General features: G+C 36.8%; 1 protein-coding gene across 1 annotated transcript in view; it reads right to left on the bottom strand.

Annotated features, from left to right (window-relative positions):
• Positions 1 to 1,409: 1,409 nt before the first annotated feature.
• Positions 1,410 to 24,055, bottom strand: part of LOC150096959 (small integral membrane protein 13) — a 51,416-nt gene continuing 28,770 nt past the window's right edge. Inside the window, exon 2 of the mRNA XM_090408544.1 lies at positions 1,410 to 1,852. Within this exon, the coding sequence (XP_090264670.1) occupies positions 1,722 to 1,852 (131 nt within the window). The 3' untranslated portion in view covers positions 1,410 to 1,721. The remainder of the gene's footprint in view (positions 1,853 to 24,055) is intronic.

Raw genomic sequence — 24,055 nt, 5'->3', positions numbered from 1 at the left:
ATAGGTCAACCTATAGTGTGATCAACAGAGATCCAAGAAAAAGTCAAATTAACAAATTAAATAAATTATTAGATAATGTACAATCTTGGGATGCTACTACTGTCGAGAGGTTATGAACCTTGCAAAACATCTCTCTCAACATCTTCGAATTAAGACTTTAAAGAGAAAATAAAAGATCTATATCTGTCTAATAATGAGATTATACTTTCATTTGATATAGTTTCCCTATTCACCAACATGCGACAACAAGAGACTCTTTAGTTTTTACAATCTGATTTCCCAGAAAACTTATTTATCACCATTAATGCAAGCTATTTTACATGGCGCAATAAGTTATTCAAACAGATCAAAGAAACAGCAATGGGTAGTCATGTCTCACTAGCCTTAGCTAATTATTTTATGGTGAATATAGATAAACAACTCTTCAACACTATATTTCTCAGCCTCATATATGGCTATGTTTTGTTGATGATATATACTTGCAGTATGGTCCCTATCTGAGTCAGAATTATTTCAGTTCCTAGAGAAAATAATTTTCTTGTAGTCTCGCATCAAGTTCTCTATTGAACATGAATCCAATAACCACATACCCTTTTTTGGATACCTTAATAATTCAAAATCCCATACGTCATGTTGAATTTTCAGTTTACTGGAAGTCAATCTTTACTGGCAGATATATCCACTTCCTCACACCATCAAACATTTGGGAAGTCATCACTACTAATTGTTCATAATTTTTTTTAGTATTAAATTATTTTTTTATCTCAGCTGTGATGACTAAGACATGAGCTAGCATGTGCATGCTTTATGACTCATTACTGTGTTCTGATTAATGTTTTGAATGTAGTTAACAGGCTGGCTCCCTGATGATGATGTCCATGTATGTTGGTTGAAATATATTGGAGCTCTTGAATAAAATTCTATATATCTTTTGTTACATGTCTGAAACAAATCCATGAATGTTTTTAAATAAAAATAATACTCTATAGATCTTTGGACATGACCAAATGTTTGGAATCTGATTGGTTTTTAATTTCTTTGAGATGGGAGCCTTGATGAGATTGCTTGTTTCGTTGTGCATGGTGTACATTGAATCAACCCTCAGACCCACAGATACTGACATGATGTGCCAGATCTTTCATTTCAGGCATTACAAATATTCATCCTATGTGTTAGGCTCAATGGTGGCCTGTCACAGTTAAGTAATTTCATTATGTAAATTAATGCTGCAACAGGGTCATTAATCATATTTGCTGTATCTGTCGATTGCATATATTCTTTGGCCAGTTTATCTGTATCAGTGTTAAGTAATTTAATTGGAGAACAGAACCTGCCATCTAAATTGGATGAGCACATGTTTTTGATATCTTAAATAGGCTAATGTTTAGTGTACTATTTATTACAGCCAGTCAATCTAAACACTTCATTTATATTCAGAAGAAAACATTTTCTGTCATTTCAGTACATTCTACTATAGGTGCACTCATCACAAAAAATAGTGCCCTATTAAAGGTTTATCAGATCATCGCACCAAAACAGTAAATCAATTATGGACTTGATTGGTCATAGGACATGTAAGAGGCACGCTTGCATTAGATGAAAATAGGGCTTAAAATTCAGAAAAATAGGTAAAAAATATAAAAGTAACATCTGGAGAGCAGAGACTTATTTTACATTGATTTGTACAACAATCACAGGGATAGTTCTGAGGAATAAGTCTGTTAATCCACTCTTGCCTTTCTTCCTCTAGGATGAGATGCTTTTTGCTCTTCATTTATATCATTGTTCATTAAAAACAGCTCACGAACAAATCGGAATCTGGATAAAAATAATTTCCACACAACGTACCATCCTGAAAGTAGAAAAATTACTTCATAGGTAAATCAAATAATGTTAAAATAACTAGCAATAATAAAACAATTTAGAATAAATTTAATACACCTGAATGATGTGAACATTTACAGTTATGTTTTCTGGTAAGTAAACACTTTTTTTATATCAGAAACATATAAGTTACAAGGAAAATATTATAAGGATTATAAGTTACAAGGATACAGAGACTTGTATAATTTCAGATACTTAATTTTGATGTATTTTTAATATAAAGTTCCAAGTCACCAGTACAGGCTTTAATTATTCCAGAATATTGCATTAGTTGAATGCACTTCAGAAACTGAGAAAAGACATGGGAAGAAAGCACCTTTTGACATCTTGATGCTATCTCCATAATTTAAAGTATGACAAATGATGAAGTTAGCATAAAGATAGAAAGCAAACTTCTCCTTTGATGACTGAAATATCAGTTAGTATAGTGATTTTTAGAGTCTCTATATCTCAGTCAGTAACATTAATTGGAGACTTATATAAAGGTTCAAATCATTTAGGACACAAAGAATCTTTAAAAGAGCTTTGAGGTTTTATAAGCAACTTTTTCTGAAAATGTCCCTAGAGTCTGAAGAACAAATAGTGTGAAATGGATGTGCAACCTTATTAAGCAATTGATGCACAAGGAAAATCATGAGAATTAGAATGAGAGGAGGTACCAGTTACAAGTATTGTACAGAAAGCAAAGTATAAATAGAATTAACAATGCAAGACAGGCCAATCCTAATGAATTTTATTGTTATATTTCTTGCAGGTAAGAGAAAGAATGACTGTGGAAGAATAACTTTTCTGAATGCAGATAGCATGCTTATGTTTGAATCAGATGCAATTGTTTAAATAATGAGCACTCACTTTGATATGATCTATCAACATGGAGCACAGTACTACCACGGCATTGGGATGAAGAGATGGAGGTTTCTGAGCTGTTGCATAACCTGGGCCCGATGGGATATCGGCACATACTAGAGGAATGTTCAGCTGAACTGGTTAGACTCTTTAGCAGGTTGTATAATTTGATTCTCAGCTCAGAAATTATTCCACAGGAATGGAATGAATATGCATAGTTTTTATACAAGTATGGTGCAAAAGCTACTGACCTATCTGTATCTCTGGAGTTGTGAAGATTTTAAAAAAGTTGGTAAGAACTCACATGCAAAAATAGGTTGAGAAACAGGGAGTATTTTGCAAGAAACAGCATGATTTTACTAAAAAAAGGTAGGTCATGTCTGAGAAATTTGCTCATATTTTATAATAATATTAATGTTATGGCTCAGTTGGATAAAGGGAACAGATACACTGTGATGTTGTTGGACTTTGCTAGGGAATTGAAAGGACACCACAAGAAAAGCTGTTGCATAAACTGAAAAATAAGTGGGTGGGCTGACAACAGTAATCAGAAAGTAGTGCATGTGTGTAAAGGGCGAATCTACCAGATTTAAGGTGATAAGTAAGTAGAATTCGGTACATGAACCACTGTTATTTGTTTACTGATGATGCAAAGATAGGCAGGGCAATCTAGGAAACTATTGATATGCAGCACTGGAACTTTGGACAAATGATGATGATCATCAGTTCAATTTAGTTAGTGTAGTTATGCATTTTGGAATAATGAAATTTCCAATGTTATATTATAATAGTGACAGATTGGTCAAAGGTGTATAACTGAGAGGATACCTCCACATAGCCTTTAAAGGAATGCGGAGAACCGACCAGGGCTTCTGACCTAATGTCCAATCCTCACCTTCTCGTGGTGCATCCTGTTGGATATCTACCTGGATACTGAACGAACGAGGATGGGCTGGCAATTTGGGATTTAGCCGACCAAATTGTATTCTTATTGGTTAAACCAAAATACAAAACGTGGTACAACATGACAAAATTTCATGCCAGCTGGGGCATCGCCCGGTTAAACAAGGCCCCCATTGTTTTCGCCAGGGAACCAGGGCGAACAGCGAAAAGTCAGCTACTGGAACAAATCTGAAAACAGACCCCAACTCAACATCACCAGAGTTAAAGGTCGGTACTATCAACATAAGAAGCCTGATTAGCAAAGAAATGGAGCTAGTGGAGGAATTAGATAAGTACCAGATGGACATAATAGGGGTGACTGAAACAAAAAAGACAAAAACTGGTGAGATATTTCTGAGCAATAAATACAAAATGTTATATTTAGGCAATCACAATCAAGGAAAAGAAGGAGTAGCCATAGTATTCAAAACAAAAATACGAGGCTCATCTTCTGAATGGCAGGCAGTGTCAAGTAGAGTGATTTGGGCAAATATCACAATGAGGAACTGGACAATGAGACTCATTTGTGCCTATGGTCCCACAGAAGGTTCTACTAAGGTAGAAGTGGAGGAATTTTTTGAGGCTCTAGAAAGAAATCTACTGACACAATGAAAAAGGAAAAGTTGGTCCTTGTTGGGGATCTAAACAGCAGAGTAGGAAATGATTGTCAGACATACAAAAATGTTCTGGGAAAATTTGGAGAAAAGAGCAAAGCTAATAACAATGGCAAATACCTGTTGCATTTTTGCTCAGGACATGGAGTGGTTATTACTAACACCATGTTCCAACATAAAAATGTGCACAAATTCACATGGAGAGAAGAGGCAAGGAATAAGAAAAGTCTCATTGATTATGTTATTGTTGATAGTGATGTTTTCTCCCAGGTGCAGGACACCAGAGCGAACAGAGGATTTGAAATTGGAAGTGATCACTATTTAGTCTTGAGCAAGATAAATTTTAATTTCATATTGAAAAGAATGACATGTAAGAAAGTTTTAAAGCGAATAAAAGTTGAGCAGCTTTCAGATGTGAACTATAGACTAAAATACACAAAGATTATTGAAGGAAAAATGAAAGCGTTTGAGAACAGGAACCAAACCTTGCAGATTCAGTGGCAAACCTTGAAGAAAACCCTGATTGATTCAGCCAGAGAGGCATGTGGTGAAGTTATGTGCGAGGATAGAAAAATTAGAACTCCATGGTGGACACAGGAAGTTAAAGAGGCAGTGAAGGAAAAGAAGAAAGCATATCAAAGGTTCCTGGCAAATAAGTCAGCTTGTCCTCTTAGAGAATACAGAGACAAATGTAAGAAAGCTAAACAGTTTGTAAAACAAGCTAAACAAAAAGTCATGGGAGGACTTTGGCAAGAACATAGAAAATAAATATCAAGAAGGTGGCAAAATATTCTGGAGATTGTTGAAGAAGCTTAGGCATGGAGGAAAGAGTGCTGTAAAAGGAGTTAGAGATGATAAAGGTGACATGAAAATGGGTGAAAAAGATATCCTTGAAGTATGGAGTAATTACTTTGAAAATTTGCTAAATGAAACAAGCAGTGATGACAGCACAGTGATAAAAAACACTGACCAGGCATGCAGTCAGGAATACATATCCATACTTGAAGTAGAAAAAGCCATCAAAGGCTTGAAATGTGGAAAGGCAGCAGGAGTAGATGATATTCGACCAGAAATGCTGAAGTATGGTGGTATAAAAGTCTTGCAGTATAATAGTTCAGAAGGCCTAGACAGAGAGACGAATTCCAGACAATTGGAGTAGATCCTCTCATAGTACCCATATATAAAAAGGGAAATAAAACTGAATGTGAGAATTACAGAGGCATATTCCTACTGAGTGTTCCTGGTAAGATATATGCAAGTATACTTGAGAAGAATTGTGGAAGAAAAGCTTGATGAAGAATGAGGTGGATTCAGGTTCAAATAGAGGCTGTCATGATCAGATCTTCACTTTACGACAAATAGTGGAGAAATCATAGAAATATAACAAAGATCTGTATTTAAGTTTTGTCGATTTGGAAAAGACATATGACAAGGTGCTAAGAGAGAAGCTATTCAATATGCTACAGTTATATGGTGTCAATGAGGCATTATATCAAGCAATACTTTGTCTTTATTTGAGTTGTGTAAGTCAGTAGTTAGAATTGAAGGAAGTACAGGAAGATTGTTTAATGTTAAATCTGGTGTGAGACAAGGATGTACATTATCCCCACTGTTATTCATTATCTATATGGATCACATTATGAAGGAAAGTGGTATCAAACATGATATCAACATTGGAGATGTTAATGTTAGCTCTTTGCTTTATGCGGATGATGTTATACTTCTAAATAAATCCGCTACAAGCCTGCAAGATTCTCTGACTAAATTGAGTAACTGTTGTAATAGATATGGTATGCTTTTTATCAGCAATAAAAAGACAAAGACAATGAAAATAGGCAGAATCATTGAAAATGTCAACTGTGTTGTGAATGGAGAACCTGTGGAACAAGTAAAACATTTCAGCTACTTAGGCATGATTTTTACTGAAGATAGTAAATTAAATATGGAAATAGACAACAGAATCAACAAAGCTGGTATGGTAGGAAGTCAATTGAATAAATTCATATGGAATAAGAGAGAAATTAGTCGAAACACTAAATTAGCTGTATACAAGACAGTGTTCAAACCAGTTTTAACTTATGGATCTGAGAGCTGGGTCAGAAGTAAAACACTTGACCAAAGACTGCAGATATGAGAGTCCTGAGAAAGATTAGAGGCGTGAACAGATGACATCAATGGCAATATCATATTAAAAACGATTATATTAGGAAAGAACTTGATATTGTCAGCATACAGGAATGCGCTAGCAGAGCTAATCTCAGGTGCTATGGTCACTTAAACAGAATGGGCAAGGAAAGATTAGCAAAACAAGTGTTCTCTGCCAAGTTGGCAGGAAAACGACCCAGAGGAAGACCAAGATATAGATTGATACAGTACAAAGTGCCTTAGATGATAGAAATATAAGATCTGGTAATGTTGGAGTCTTGACAAGTAACAGACTGATTTGGAGGAAAATTGTAGATAGGAAGTTAGTAATGATGTAAAGTTTTCATGTAGTACTATCATATCCTGTATACACCTTGAGGGTACATGGCAGGAATTTGATGATGATGATGAGATTATGCTCAGACAAAGTGATGAAGCCATGGATCTTGAAGTTATAGTCAACAGGAAGTTGAATTTGAAAGGTCACATAGCAAAAATACAAATACAACTCAGAGGTTAACTGCAATGCTAATATGAACACTGATAATGAAGTCATTTTTACTCTTTACAAAGGCCATTATAAATCCATACCTTGACTACTGTGCACTGATTTGGTCTACTGGTATGTGAAGGGCATCGATGAAGAAGCTGTTGAAAAGGGCGCAAAGAAAGTTACAAAGATGACATTTGGATTATGGAACAAAGATTATGAAGGCAGATTTAGAGTATGTGAACTGCAGACACTGATAAACAGAGAAACAGGGATGGTAGAGACCTATAAGCACCTGAACAGGTGTTAAACGTTGTCAGTTGATCTAATTTTACATTATATGATAGGTGGGAAGAGGATGGAGGGGGGGAATCTGTGGAAGTTGAGTTTGTGTACAGTTAAGAAAGGAGTGACTAGATATTTCTTGCAGAAAGTGAGTGGAACAGTTTGCCTGTCAAAGTCGTGAGTGCATCTAGTTCGAATAAGTTTAAGAAAAGTAGGAGAGTGTGGATAATATGTGGACTCTCTTGATGAGTCCTTGACTTCCTGGAGGTCTCTGATGATGGGCTTTTCAAGTGAAGGTTAATTAGTGAGTCACATTTATAACATAGATTAATGTGGTTTGGGGTGGCCTCCCATGATAAGTCCTGATCTTCATGGTCATAATAGTAATAATTTTTTTAAAATGATAATAATTATCTCTATTAGTCTTTGAGAATAGTTACAAATACTACTAATAATAAAAATAATAGCATTAAGTATAACAATAATATTAATTACAAATGCATATTAAGAAATGTGCAATAACATTTGCATTGATAATGTAGTTGTTAAAGATACCAAGAAATTATATACTTCATTTAATTCTTTATTCAAGTCTAAGCAAATAAGTTTGCACTTTAACTATTTTCAGGTGCAAACTTGTTTGCTTACACTTGGATAAAGGATTAAACCAAGTATATAACTTCTTGGTATCTTTAATTTATAGTATAACCAAGTGGAAAAACTTCTAATAATGTAGTATTGGAGATCTCTCACTCTTCCCATCTTAATGTCCACTATTTTTCTAATTCCTTCTGTATTAATCTGGTAGAATAACTAACGTGAAGGTCTATACCATATCTCCTCTTTTCCTCCTATCCACCAAACTGTAATCCAAATTTTTTTTTTTTTTTTAATGTTCCCACCTAAGAAAGGTTATTAGTAAACCTATAAGAACATTTGTACCATGAGTGGGCTAAGGATTCTTTTCTCATTTTTATATATATATTTTTTGCAATTTTTTATTTATTTTACATAGTCCGGACACCCTGCTCTAGAGACCAAATATGGAAATTCTTCAAGCCACTTCAGGCCTTCCATAAGCGGGGTGGTTGTCTCACACCAGGCGGTTAAATTAATCTCCCACCTAAAAACAATCACAAATGTCCACACCCATGGTGGGATTCAAACTCAAGACCTGTTTTCCTCAACCACTCTCTGCATACTAACACTCCATAGTTCCGATATCACTTTGGTCATTTGTCTTTGTACCCTCTCTAGTGTTTCCACATCACAATGAAAACTAAGCAACTAAATTCGAGCACAATAGTCCATGTGTGGTCAGACCGATGCCTTATTTAGAGGCACCATTGCCTCCTGATCCCTACATGTCAATGTACTTTTTATCATAGCAGCAATACTATGTGCAGTTTTTTTTGCAATATTTGCAAGGTGCCCTTGGAAGTTCAGCCCACTGTCTACCATCACCTCATAATCCCAAATGTCATCCACTTCCTGAAGTACAGCTCTACCAATATAGCATGTAACCTTATATCTCTATACCCTAAAGTGTAACACCTTGCATTTATTAATATTAAAACTACAACCCCACTCATCTGCCCATGGCAAAACTCTATTCAAATCTTCCAGTAGAGAATTGACATCAGCAATACTCCTGATAATTTTACTTAACTTTGCATCATCAGCAAACATTTGAAGATCACAGTTAATCCACATGAAATATCATTAACAAATAAGTTAAATAGTAGGGTCCAAGAACAGAACCCTGAGGCACACCACAAGTCACCTTCCTTTTCTGAGACACTGCTCCATTATTATTATTATTTATTATTATTATCCTAAGATCCCATGGTGTCAAAGACTCATCTAGAAATCATAAAGACTCATCAAAGACATACACAACTTGTTGGTATCTTTCAGAAAGCCAATCTTCAATTGATCTAACCAATCTGTTATCTAATCCCATTTTCTGCAAATTTAATAATAATTTTAGTAATAATATTTTTATTTGTTTATTTATTGATCTTTACAATATTTACATATGTACAATAGCCTTGAGTAACATTCCAGTGTTTTTTTTACAAAGTTCAGTTCTGAAGTGCTGCATATATAGTTCATTTTTTACAGTGATTATTTAATTTTATTTTTATTCACTCTTTTTATGAGTCTGATCTGTGATTTATTTTATTTTATTAATGATATCTAATGTAATTGCATGATGTTAACAGAAAGTAAGATCTAAGGTATAAAATAGTACATAATGTCTACAGTACATTGCATGTTTTTTTAATGTGTGTGTGTGTAAATTATGCATAGGATGAAATAAATGAAAGGAAATTATATATTTATGAAGCAAGTTGGGTGCTAATATTAGCAACAAAAGGATGATGAGACAGAGTAATTCCACTGACTTCAAAGTTAGCGTTAGCTTTTCTAAAGACAACGGTATTAATGATTAACATCACTTTTTTTTTTTTTTAATAGCGACTGTTGCTGTGGTTACTATGTTTAATGTGATACGAATGTTAACTTTTGCAGTAATAGTGCCTGATTGTAGATGGTCATGTTATGCAACACATCTATTGTTACAGTAAGGGTTATTGAAAATATAATCTAAGGTTAGATTAGGTGTCAACATCATATTTATTAATTTCTTACAGTCTTTCAGCATAATCCCAGAACCCAATTTTATTGTGCTGATATTATTATGAATAATAATATTTTTAAGCAATACACTGAGTTCCATATATTATTATTTTAGCTCAGCTGGACTTTCCATTAATTCTGCAAGATTCACTTCTGACTATCAAATCTCATTTTAGTCATTCAGCATCTATGTACACATGCATTATCCTCATCAATAATGTATTCACATCACCTATCTTCACGCAAAGAATACTGTCCTTGCTTTTACTAGACACTGAGATGGCCTATTATTCTCTCTCAACTGTTAGTGAATGCAAAATATCATTGATGTCTATCTCATGAATGTCTCTCATACATTTAAATGTTTCTATAACTTCCTTGTCATCATATTTATTAACTTCTAACTGACATTCTCTCAGTGTAATCCAACAACCAAATTTTATAGTACTGATATTATTTTGATCACCTTAACCTGAATACAGTGGGATTATTAATTAACATAAAAAATTTTCCCCCCTCAATCTCAAACCCAACAACAAATATGTTGTGGATAAAAGGGTCTAAAAACCAGCCTGGTTGGCCGAGTGGTTAGTGTATCTGCTCTCCACCCAAAAGGCTATGGGTTCAAATCCCGCCACAGCCATGGATGTATGCGATTGTCTGTGAAAATACTAGTGGTGGGCAGTAGATAATAATAATAATTTAAAAACAGATAACCACATCCCTGCCATCTTTCCTAACAGTATTCTTCTCATTATTATAGCAATATTGTAATGTCTTTTTGTATGTTATACAACATATTATTCTTATTCAGGCCTCCATCCTAAGAAACACAAAGTCTATCATACCACTCCTTGACTGTTCTCGCTCTCACCACTCCATCAGGCAATGCATTCCATGGTTCACCCACCCTCCATTCAAAGAAACCACTCCTCACCCTCTTGCTCACAGTTTCCTTTCGTAACTTCCAGGGATAGCCTCTTGTCATCACTCCTTCCCGCTGTTCAACCAAGTGAAAGAACTCCTTGGTGTCAACCCTGTAACCACCAGTTTAAAAGTCTCAATCATATCACCTCTCCTTCTTCTATCTGCCAAACTCTGCAGTCCACATTCCCTCAGCCGATTCTCATAACTATCCTTGTACAGTCCTGAAACCATCTTTGTCATCCGTCTTTGTATCCTTTCCACAGTTAATTTATCCCTTTCAAATCCTGGGGACCAAATGTGAGAACAATAATCCAAGTGTGGTCTGATCAGAGACTTATACAACGGAATGATAACCCTCTTATCTCTGTAGGTCAGTGTCCTTCTCATAATTGCAGCAATCCTCTGTGTTATCTTCACCACCTTTGCAATATGTCCCCTAAACTTCAGGTTTCTATCAATCATCAACCCCAGATCTCTTGTCTCCCCAACTTCCTCCAGTATAACTCCTCCCATAGAGTATGCAGTATCCCATCAATGTTTCCCAAACCTCAAGACCTTACATTTTGCTGCATTAAACTGACACCCCCCCCCATCCCATTCATTTGCCCATCTATCTAGCTTATTCAAATCTTCTTGCAGAGCTACCACATCTGCACTATTACTAATAATCCTTCCCAGCTTCGCATCATCTGCAAACAACTGAATGTCCCCTTGCAATCCACTGACAATGTCATTGATACAAAGGTTAAACAATATAGGTCCCAGTACTGAGCCCTGTGAGACCCCACTTGTAACCCTCTGCTTCCTTGAAACTGCCCGACCATACACAACTCTCTGACACCTATCGGACAGCCAATCCTGAATCCAGTTGACCAATCTGACATCCAGACCTATGTGCTGCAACTTAAATATCAGCTTATCATGTGCACCCTGTCAAATGCCTTCGCTAAGTCTAAGAAAATGGCAGTATATGCCTTTCCCTCATCTAATGCTCTTGTAACTTTATCATAAAAGGCTAGCATATTGCTAAAACAAGAGCGCCCCCTTCACAAATCCATGTTGACTCTCACAGATAACATTACCCTCATCTGCCCAATGCTGTATATGGTCCTTCACTACTTTCTCCAAGATCTTACTAACTACTGATGACACAAACTGGTCTATAATTAGACACTTCCAGTCTGCTACCGTCCTTATGCAATGGCACTATCTTACCTTCCTTCCATTCCATGTGCACCTTTCCAGCAGCCAGACTTTCATTGAAAAGCCAGGTCAAAGGCACTGTCAGTTCCCTAGCACATTCTCTCAAAGCTCGTCGTGAAATACCATCCAGTCCCACAGCTTTACTGACATCCAGAGTACTCAGTATTTGAAACACACTCTCCTCCTGTACCTCTAAACCTTGAACTAGCCCTATCTCTCTAGCATTAAAACTGACTCCTCCAGGATGAAATACTCCAATAAAGTGTTCATTGAACAATTCTACTATGTCCGCTGCATCAGTCACTCTATTCCCATTTTTATCCCACAATATCATTCTTCCACGGTCATTTCTCCTCCTACTGGCCACATATCTAAAAAATTCCCTAGGATTTTCTTTGGATCTTAGGGCTAACCTACTCTCATATTCCAGTTTCGTCTTCCTTACCATACTAGTCACTCTTCTGGCCTGTGTCTTATACTCTTCATGCATCTTCTCTTCTCCTGTCTCCTTATATCTCTTCCACAGCCTCTTTTTCGCATGCAATTCCTGTTTAATATTGTTTGTCATCCACTTTACTCCAAATTGTGTCCTCTTGTTCACTCGTGGTATACAATTTACCATTGCTGCTAACAAATATTCTTTCATAATTTCCCATGCACTAATGATATCCCGCCCTTCCAATTCCTCCCTCCATGAAACTTCCCCAAGTTGACGTCTAAGACTATTATAATCACCTACCTTATAATTCCACATACGTTCCCGTCTCTTTGATACTCCTGCATGTCTATTCATTTTCCAAGTGAAAACCATATGGTCACTCTCTCCAACTGGTGGGAGAGATGTCATCTCAGTTATTATCAACTCTTCTGATGCTATAACCAAATCCAAAACTCTTGAACCCGTTGTTCCCTCTATTACATGTTGCCTAAGACATTTGTCCCTCAAGAATTCTAGAAATTCCATTCCCTTATTGCTACATGCATCTTCCTCTCCCGAGTTTACACTATGGTAGTTAAAATCTCCCATAACAATCACTCTTCTTGCACTTGCCAAACTCAACTGTCTAAACATTTCCTGGTCCCCACCCTCTGTACTCCTGGGTCTGTAGCAACACCCCACTAAATATCCTGTCTTGCCCACCTCTACCTTACACCATATGCTTTCAAAATCATTAGTGTCACTAATGATTTTGAGACTTTGCCTTCCAAAGTCTCCACTCTTAGAGGACATAAGTCATCACTTATCATAAGCAGTACTCCATCACCACGCTTTCCCTTCCTATCCTGTCGAAAAATGCTGTACCCAGCGACTTCTATTCCTGTCATCCCTCTTCTGTCAACCACGTCTCAGTGATCCCAATAATTTTTGGCCAGGCTGATGCTATGTGCACCACCAATTCCTCTCCCTTATTCCGGATACTCCTGGCATTAGTATATAGCATATAAATGCCGTTGTTTCTATACCCAGCATTATCCCCTCTAGACTCCACTGGGCTCAGTGTTACCCGATGTCGTTCCCCCTTCTCCCAAGTACCCATTCCCACAAGAGGCCACCCCCTGCTACCATCCTCCCTGGGACACACTGACTTTTTCAGAACAGCAATCTCTCCAGATGCCTACGTCCTTCCTCATTCAAATGTAAGTGGTCTCTTGCATACAATTCCTCTCTGTCCTCAAATGCACTCCAAGCATCCACATATTCCAGTCTTCTCTTGTCACACACTCTAGCTATTATGTCATTCAATATTACCACTCTTCTGCTCAGTTTGTCATTATCATACCTAGGCAACACACACACACACACACACACACTCTTTCCTCTCTGTCTTCTTTCGTACCACCTCAAGCAAGAATCTCATATCTCTTGTTGCCCTATTTACACCACCACCACCACCACTCAAGTCAAATCATTTGTTCCCACCATCACAATCATCTCATCCACCCTTTCACCTTTCTTAACTGCCAAAGCCACCCTTTCTATCATTCCTCCTGGCAAACACTCCTCACTCATCCTATCTTAAACACCAATCACTGAGTGCCCATACATTATACCTCTTACCATTCCCTCTCTTGTATTGTTTCCATTTTCTCCTCTTCTAGCACTCCCATACCTCTCTCTCATTAATATTAAACTAATATTAAAAAGATGGTATAATATAAAAAAAGGTGTATAGAGAGAAACTTTATTATTGATTTTAAAAAAGTTTGGAGTGTTTGAGAGTTTCAGATTTTTCTAATATGATGTCACTTGAACCTTAATCACTACACAGCAAACTCCTTTACCTTTCAAGAATTTGCAGTGAAGTCTCAGCAACAGAGTATACAGAGACCTTTTCACTTGATAGTGTAAAACTTTACACTTTGCAACAGTGACATATCATCTCCACCTATATGTCCATAGCACAAGTGTATTTCATTGGCCTGATGGAATACACCCCCCCCCCCCTTATTATATTTTTATAACTTTATTTCATCAGCAACAAATGAATACCTTTCATCTTGTGACAATACTGCCACAAGATGAGTTAAAGCACAGTGACCTAAAAACATAACCTATGAATCAAAGAATGGAGTACCATCATCAGCAAAGATATGAATATAAGAAAGAAAGTCAGTGACATTACAGAGTCCTGACATACTCCTGCAATGGGAAAATCTGAGGAGAGGAAGTCATCAACCATAACAAATAATGAACAGCTAGAAAGGAAGTTCGTGACATTGCAAAGGGTAGAAGGCATGGTATAGGACAGTAGATGCCTCTGTTCTAGACTCAATCAAATACTCTAGAAATCTCCAGTGCAACCATGTGAGTTTCTCCAAAAATTTCCATGGTATGTGTCCAAAGGTGAAGGCTAAAAGATCAGCTGTGGATTGTGAATGGTGGAATACATACTGCTGATCAATCAACAATTAGCTGATGGTCTTTTATGGCTAAAGGAAGTAGCTACTGATGATCTTATCTATGATTTTTCAGGATATTATAGAGCAACCGGATAGTGGTTTGTTGGATGACTTTTATCACCTCTCCTTTTTTAGAATGGACCAACTGTAGGTTTGTTTTGATGTTTTAGGATAAATGCAGGTCAAGTATAAAGATTGAAGAAGTTATATACAATTAGTGTTGGTTTTGGAGCATAAACTTTTAGCATAATGGAGGGATACCATTGTGTTAAAAAATTATTCTAGAGTCTTCCAATTTCTATCTGATGAAATATGGGGTGGTATTGGATGAGCAGTTCTTTATAAGGTGGGATGTTTTGCCTTTGTTATCTATGCAAGAATTAGAGAAGAAGAGCAATGTCAATGGATAACACACAAGCTTCTAGCATTTGGATTTAGATTTGTTGATGGTTTTATAACGGTTATTTTGAGTTGCAGTACTGCTGTATGCAATGAATTTATATATGTTAAATCGGATACAAAAAAACCTCACTTAACATAATTAATCAAATACAATAAACAATAGGAATAATTATAATTCATCCATCAGTTAGTGTAAATTTGGAAAAAAAAATACAGTATAAGCTATATTAGAGGATAAAATCATCAAAGTTAATAAAAATCAATTGCTTAAATTCTTATTTAATATATAAACATCAAATAAATAAAAAAAAATTAAGTAAAGATGTTTAACTTTGTCATCTTGTCATGCAATTTGCGATTGCTTTATCAAGATTTTGGCAGACTTCAAAGCTTCGTTCCATATCAAAATTAGCATCAAACAAAATTTCTTTAGCATGTTCAATGTGATTGAAAACTAGCTTAAGTTTTTTTGCAGTTAGCTTCTTTGTCATAACATTCTCTTCTTCTTCTTCATATGCATGATGTTCTTCTAGCTGAAGGAGATCATTATCGCTTAACTATTCTGAATGGGATTCAAGAAAGTTTCTCACATCTTCATTATCGAGTTCATTAAATCCAATTTTTTTTTCCCTATTGTACTGATTTCTTCAATAATGTTAGATCTTGGATTTTGCACATGATAAACTAACATAGATTTGAGTTTAAAGTCACCTTTTGCATTGCCTCCTAATAAAAGTGTAAGGCGATCTTTAGATACTTTGTATCCTGGTTGAGATGCTTCAGTTTTAGCTAGTAAAGTTTTGTTGGCATACTCTTCTAAAAGAGACCAGTTTCGTCGACGTTGAATATTTGCTGATTGTCATAATCATCCTCCTGAATTATCCTTTGCAATTCTTCAGGAAACTTGGCCACAGAATCTTTATCAGCACCAGCAGATTCCCCAGTTATTCTTACGTTATGCAGTCCAGCTCGATTTTTAAAATGGTCAAGCCATCCTAAACTCGCAGTAAAGCTTTCACATTCCTCTTGAAATCTGGTCTCTTTCAATAAAGTAAAAATATTGAGAGCTTTTGCCTGAATATTCCTTGTATTAAGAGGTATTCTTTTTTTTTTTTTTTTGATTATAATCCTCAATCCAAAGTGATAGAAGACGCACCATCTTGATCATTAAATGGCTTCTATTTTGGGTAATCAGCATATTTAAAGAAGCAGGAGCAACTATTCCTTGTTCTTTGTATTCTTTGCTCTTATTTAATATAGTCTTGCTGTATCCCAGGTCTTGCACAACATTGTATTACTAGCTCCACTTTCATGTCTCTTAATGACTTCCAGCTTTTTTGCTTGCTGCAGATTGGCAACAAAAATCACATTAACTGATTAATCACTCTCTTAAAGTAGGAAATAGTATCATTTCATTCAATCATGCTAACCGATTATTGCACATATCTAATTCGTGTTCAGCGAGGTTTTCCTGTATATGCATGTAAAATATTTAATGTTAAATTATTTAATGTTATTACAATAATAACATTAAATAATTATATTTCTTCTACATTCATATGGTAACACTTTTGCTATAACAATCAATTTCTGAGAATAAACACAGATGGAAATAGCATTTGTATTAATTGTTTGAAGGTGTAAAATCCACACTATTCAATCAATACTAATTTGGGAGTACTAATCTGTTGAAACAGCCAACTAATCTCCCAAATTAGTTGGCTGTTTCACAAAACATTAAACAGAAATCTGGAAAGCTGAAACACTTTAACACCCATTGGCAAAATGTGCACAAATTGCTAAGGATTTTACAGTTTTTAGTAGTTTTTGCACAACCTTGGAAATTAAACTAGAGCAGATGGGGTTAAATATTAGATCAGTGCATTCGATCGGAGACTAGCTATTTGATAGGTATCAGCGAGAAACATTACTGAAAAAAAAAAAAACATACACAATAGTGTGTGGAGATTTCAACGCAAAGATTGGTACAGGATTTATTGAAGAAAAATACATTGGACCGTGGGTCCAAAATACATTGAAAGGGGAAAGAAATGAACGAGGTGAACTCCTGGCAGAATTTGTTGAAGCAGAAAGGCTGTACATTATGAATAATTTCTTTAAAAAGAGAACTGGAAAAAGATGGACTTGGCAATCTCCAAATGGAGAGACAAGAAATGAAATTGATTTCATCCTAACAGATTGCAAAAGAATAATAAAAAATGTCGAAGTCATTGGGAAAACTTACTGCGACATTCATTCAGACGACCGTCCAATAAGAGCCACTCTCAAAATACATAAAAAAAATGAAGAATGCATACGAGCACAGTCCAACCATAAAAAAAATGCTCAAAACAACAGATAAACCCAGAAGAATTTAGAAAAAAGGTGGAAGAAACCGACTGGAAATTAAAAAATGATATCAACTAAGATTTAACAAACTTTAACAATTAATTAATGCACTGCAAAGAAAGAACCTCATATGAACTTCCTCCTATCAGCAAGAACAAATAGAATTATTGAAGAAAAGAAGAATACTGAAAGATACAGGAAAAGATTGTCTAGAATATAAAATTATTTGTAAACAACTGAGGCAGAATATCAAAGACAACTATAACATATATAGAACAACAAAATTGGCAGAAGCAGCTAGGCTTCGCAGTAGCCTAAAAAAAAGTAGAAAAAGAAATAAATCTAAAGCAACTACTACCGTCAGCCTTCATAGACAATCAAAGAAACAGACACACAAACAGAGGTGAAATCAAAAAAATAGTAAAATCGTTTTGAGAACCTTTACTCATCTAAACAAGTAATCAAAGCTCCAGTACCAGATGAAAATTTGGAAATACCATCTATCCTACCTGAAGAAATAAAAATGGCTATCCACCATATGAAAAATGACCGATCACCAGGAATTGATGGTATAAAATCTGATGAATTAAAAATGGGTGGACAAATGCTCTTTAAAGCTCTAGCAGAAAGGTTTACCCGATATATACAATTAAGGAAAGTACCTACTGAATGGAAAACATCAAAGACCATAATTCTGCATAAAAAAGGTAATAGAGAAGACATCAGTAACTACAGACCTATCTGTCTATTAGCACACACACATAATATATTCGCCAGAATCATCCTAAACCGAATACAAACCTCCATCAATGAAAATAGCTGCAAAGAACAGGCTGGTTTCAAAAAAGGCTTTTCAACAATAGATCACATTCAAACTATTACTCAGCTAACAGAAAGATGCAGAGAATACCAGATCCAACTTTGTCTTCTTTTTATAGATTTTAAAAAGGCATTTGACAGTGTTGAGCATAACGCAGTATTATTATTATTACGGGCAACTCCAGGGAGTCATTAGACTCATCGAGGGAGGGCCCCAAATCATATTCATCACAACTATTCGACATTTATACAGTATCTATCATACCTCGCCTTAAACTCATTCACTGTCACAGCATCCACCACAGACTCAGGGAGCGCATTCCACTCATTCACCACTCTAAAAGTAAAGAACCCAGCTCTAACACCTTTACTAACCACACTTTTGCTCAGCTTCCACGGATGTCCCCTAGTCCTCCCACAACCAGCCCTGTTCTCAAAAATATCTTCTGAATTAATTTTATAGAAACCCTTCAGTAATTTGAATGTCTCAATCATATCTCCCATCCTCCGCCTATCAACCAATTTTTCCAACCCACAAATCCTCAACCTGTTCTCATAAGATTCATTCCACAGACCTGCTATCATCTTGGTTACTCGCCGCTGGATCCTCTCCACCTCCTCCCCATCAAGAAGAAACCTGGGTGACCAAATCTGGGCACAGTAGTCGAGATGGGGTCTTATCAAGGCTCGATACACGAACAGTAATCTGCTTGTCAACGTATTCTTCAGCAACCAAGTGATTTGATGAGCTGATTTGGCCACTTTTGCGATGTAAACCCTAAACTTCAACTCCTTATCCACCAGCACTCCTAAATCTCGTGCCTCATCAATTTCCTGGAGTACAGTTCCACCAATGTTGAAAACTGCTGCTAATCTTTTCACCCTAAAATGTATAACCTTACATTTTGCCACATTAAATTGACATCCATTCTCCTTAGCCCAGACCTCCAATCTATCCAAATCATCTTGCAAAATTTTGATGTCATCTGCATTCACTATTGCCCTACCCAACTTTGCATCATCCGTAAACAAATGAACTGTTCCTCTCAGATCCTTTCCTATATCATTAATGAACAAATTAAACAGCAGTGGTCCAAGAACAGATCCTTGTGGCACACCACTAGTCACAGGCCGTCTTGTGGACTCTACTCCTGAATAAACCACTCTCTGATATCTCTCTGTCAACCACCCTCCTATCCATCTCACCAACCCTATATCCATCCCCATATGCTGCAATTTACTGATTAGAATTCCATATGGTATCTTGTCAAAGGCCTTAGCAAGGTCCAGTAGGATCACTGCAAACCCATTACCCTTATCCAGTTCAGCCGTCACTGATATAATACATGAGCAAGTTACTGAGGCATGACCTACCCTTCACAAAACCATGCTGTCCTCGATACAGTATCCCATTTTCTCCTATCCAATCTTGTATTTTCCTCTTGACTATTTTCTCCAAGACCTTGATAATGATTCCTGTTATGCTGATTGGCCGGTAATTTTCAACAGCAGCACTGGAACCACGTTTATGCAGTGGAACTATTTTCCCCTCTTTCCACCCCCTTGGGAGTGACCCAGACCCGAGGCTCAAATTAAACAAAATGGTCAAGGGCACTGACAATTCTTTAGCCGCTTCACGCACGACACAAAAATTGGTATACCATCCAATCCCACAGATGTATTGACATTGAGGTTATGCAATAGACTACTCACCTTCACTTCATTCACCACAATTCCAGTATAAGCTGTTGGTTCTTCCATTCCTGCAATGTCGCCACCTGGATGATATACTCTTGCAAAGTGCTCACTAGTAATTCCACTATATCGACTGATTCGGTTACCTCCTTACCATCAGCATTTTTTAAGATCATTCTACCATGAACATTTTTCCTTTTACTTGCAACATATTGAAAAAACTGTTTGGGATTCACTTTAGCCCGCATGGCCAATTTTCTTTCATAATCCGCTTTTGCTTTTCTTACCACCCTTGTTACCATCCTGGCATGAGCTTTGTACTGTTCCTGCACCTGCTGGTCACCTTTCTCCTTAAATTCCCACCACAACTGTTTCTTTTTTTTGCAGCTCAAGCTTAATAGTGTTATTCATCCATTTAACCCCTACTTGATTTATTATTCGGACTCTTGGTATACAGTCAACCATTGCCTCCTGCAAGCACTTCTTAACCACCTCCCATGCACTATCAACATCCAGCCCTTGCAGTTTTACATGCCATGGCACTGAGCCAAGCACACACCTAAGCTTGTAATACTTACTGGCCCAGTAATTCCACATGTACCCTGTCTTAATTGTAAATTCCACTCCTTTAGGAACCTCCCAAGTCATAACCTTATGGTCACTCTCACCAATTGGTGGCAACATGGTCATGTTCGTTACAGCCACATTCTATAGTTGCAATTACTAGGTTAAGCACTCTCAGCCCCCTGGTATTTTCCACTACATGCTGCCGCAGATAAGTGTCCCTTAATAACCACATAAAATCCAATTCCTTCCTCCCATGTGCCCCCTCCTCTTTCCAGTCAATGTTACCATAATTGAAATCACCCATAATAATTACCCTCCTTCCAATCATTTCTTCTATTTGCCTATGCATACTATCCCCACCATCTATTCCATCACCTGGTCTATAGCAGCACCCAATTATATATTTTGTTCTGCTAGATTCTATCTCACACCAAACAGCCTCAAATGTGCTCTTTTCTACATCCTGCAGTTCAACTTCTATACTCCTTGGCTGCAACTCATCAGCTATCATCAATAACACTCCTCCCCCCTTTTTATTCACCCTGTCACTCCTGAACACGCTATACCTGTTGCATTCAATCCCACTAGCTTTATCATCTTCTGTCAGCCATGTTTCACTAATACCAACAACCTGTGGCCTGGAAGTGCCAACTGAGGCCAAAAACTCTTCCTTCTTGTTCCTAATACTCCTGGCATTAGTGTACATGAATTGCAGAAGCCCATTTGTCCCATCCCTACTTTGATGCCTTATACTGACTATCCCATTCTGATTTGTTGTTCTTCGTACTCCCTTGGGCATATTATAGTAATTTATACACTCAACTGCCTCCCTAAAGTCTGCATATCTACCCCCCCCCTTAATAAATCTAGTTTCCCTGAGTCTGTACATCCACTTCCACATCATTCATCAACACTTTTTCAAGCCTCCGTACACCAACTCCATTCAAATGTAACTCATCCATCTTATATAAGTCCTTTCGCCCATCAAACTCATTCCACAAATTCCACACCACTCTCCATGCATAACCCACACATAAAGTCATTGGCAATTATGGCCCTCCTTCTAAACACTTCACTGTCATACCACAGCAAAATACTCACCATCCTAACTCTCTCACTCTTCTCTTTTGCTACCTCAAGTAATTCCCTCACATCCTCTATCATTTCCATTTTGTCTTCTTTCAAATCATTTGTTCCTGCCACGATTATAATCTCTTTCACCCTCTGTTTTTGCACTCGAATAGATTCGCTGACGTCCTTTATGTTTGAAGCCAGCTGGTACGACTTCGTCAAACTCTCAACTATCACACCTCTTAATAGCGAATCCCCATACAGCACTCGCGCCTTCATTTTATTGAAGTTTACAAACATTCTATTATTTGTCATCACAGACTTTCACCGGTTGTTAGTCAGTACGTTCAGCACACATTTTTCCATACGCTCCAGTTGCCTTTTCGCTCTGTGTATGGCTCTGTTCAAACGTGTAATTTCACTACTCGCATTTATCTCACCATTTTCATTATCAATCAGATCATCCATTCGTTCTGTATTTCTACCGTCAATTACACTTTCAACGACGCTCTCACACCTATCTGGCACTACCACGCAATTTTCTATCACACCGCCATTTTCTACATTCTGACTATCGTTAATGATATCACTCTCGCTACCCGAAACATGCTTGAGATCCTCATTCTCCTTACACTTTCTGCACATATTAATTCCACTATCACCCTCTAACCAGACTCCCACCGCTCTTCGCAAAGCATACATCTCACAGACAGCACATTGCATAAATTCATTTACATCAAAACTCTTAAACAGACATGGCAACCTGGCCGCCATTTTTTTCTTTATCGGTGCCATATGTATGCTATCTTCTCTTAAAAATAACAATCAAAATAACAGAAAACACACAAAAATTGCACAGACACACCAAGAAACAAAAAGCAAACAATACTACTTAAAATTCTAGTAAAATTGCAAATGTTAACACAAAATACTACTAATCTTTTCAGGAGCTCTCGACAAGCCGATGATCAAAACAGAGCTTTAATAGAACAAAACGTAGAAAAAGCATACATCCAACTCATAAAAGATATCTACAAAGAAAGCACAACAAATATCACCCTTTTCAATCACCCGATTAAAATTAACTTAAGTAGAGGAGTACGTCAGGGTGATGTCTTATCACCTAATCTCTTCACATCTACTCTGGACAGCATCATTCGAAAAATCGACATGAAAGATGGAATAAACATTGATGGTGAAATATTAAATATCCTATTATTCATCGATGATGTGGTATTAATATCTCACTCACCCAAACTCCTAGAATCAATGCTGAATAACATAAGCCAAAACTGCCAAAAAATTGGATTGGAAATACACCCTGACAAAACAAGATGGATGAAAAACAAATACTGTAAAGATCATACAATCACTCTAGAATCTCACACCATCGAAAAAGTTGAAGAATACATCTACCTCGGCCAGTCCATAAAAATGAATAATGATATATCAAATGAAATAGCAAGGAGAAAAAGAGCTGCTTGGATAGCCTTCAACAAAATAAAATCAACAATTACCAACCAAAACATACATATAGACATAAGAGCCCATCTTTTCAAAAGTCACATCTTACCAGCATTAACTTATGGCAGTGAAACATGGAACACAACTTTAAAAGAAGAACAAAGCTTAATAATAATTCAACGTGCAATATAAACAAAATAGACCACGTAAGACACACAGAAATCAGGAAGAAGTCTGGACTCACAGATATAATAAAAACAATCTACAACAGCAAAAGATGGGCAGGACATCTCGCCAGAATGAGAGACAACAGATGGACAGTCAGAGTTACAAACTGGTATTCCGAGAGATACCAAAAGGAAACCTGGAAGACCAGTCTTAAGGTGGGAAGACCCAATGATTAAGAATGTTGGAAGAAAATGGAGAAGAAAAGCCCAAGACAGGAATAGTTGGACTCTTTATGACCTGCAGTCATGGAGAAATCCTGACTGAAACCACAGGTCCATCAAGGTAATCAGCAAGTTGTGTATGGGGGAGCAATATCCTGGAAAGAAAAGTGTCACTAGTGGTGTGCCTCAGGGATCTGTTTTAGGACCATTGCTGTTTAACTTGTATGTTAATGATATTGGCAAAGATTTGGATGGGGATATTCAGTTGTTTGCAGATGATGCAAAGTTGGGACGAACTGTGAAGAGTAGAGAATATGTTGTGGCCTTACAAAAACACTTCAATAAATTGAGTGAATGGGCACGGGAATGGAGATGCAAGTTCAATGTTGCAAAATGTAAGGTTTCAAAATTTGGGAAAC

Source organism: Typopeltis vanoorti, chromosome 18 (assembly GCF_054136105.1).
Source record: "Typopeltis vanoorti isolate ZY-2024b chromosome 18, IOZ_Tvanoo_1.0, whole genome shotgun sequence".
NCBI classification, from domain to species: Eukaryota; Metazoa; Arthropoda; class Arachnida; order Uropygi; family Thelyphonidae; genus Typopeltis; species Typopeltis vanoorti.
Note: the sequence above shows the minus strand (reverse complement) of the source record. Positions and strands in the feature narration are given on the sequence as shown.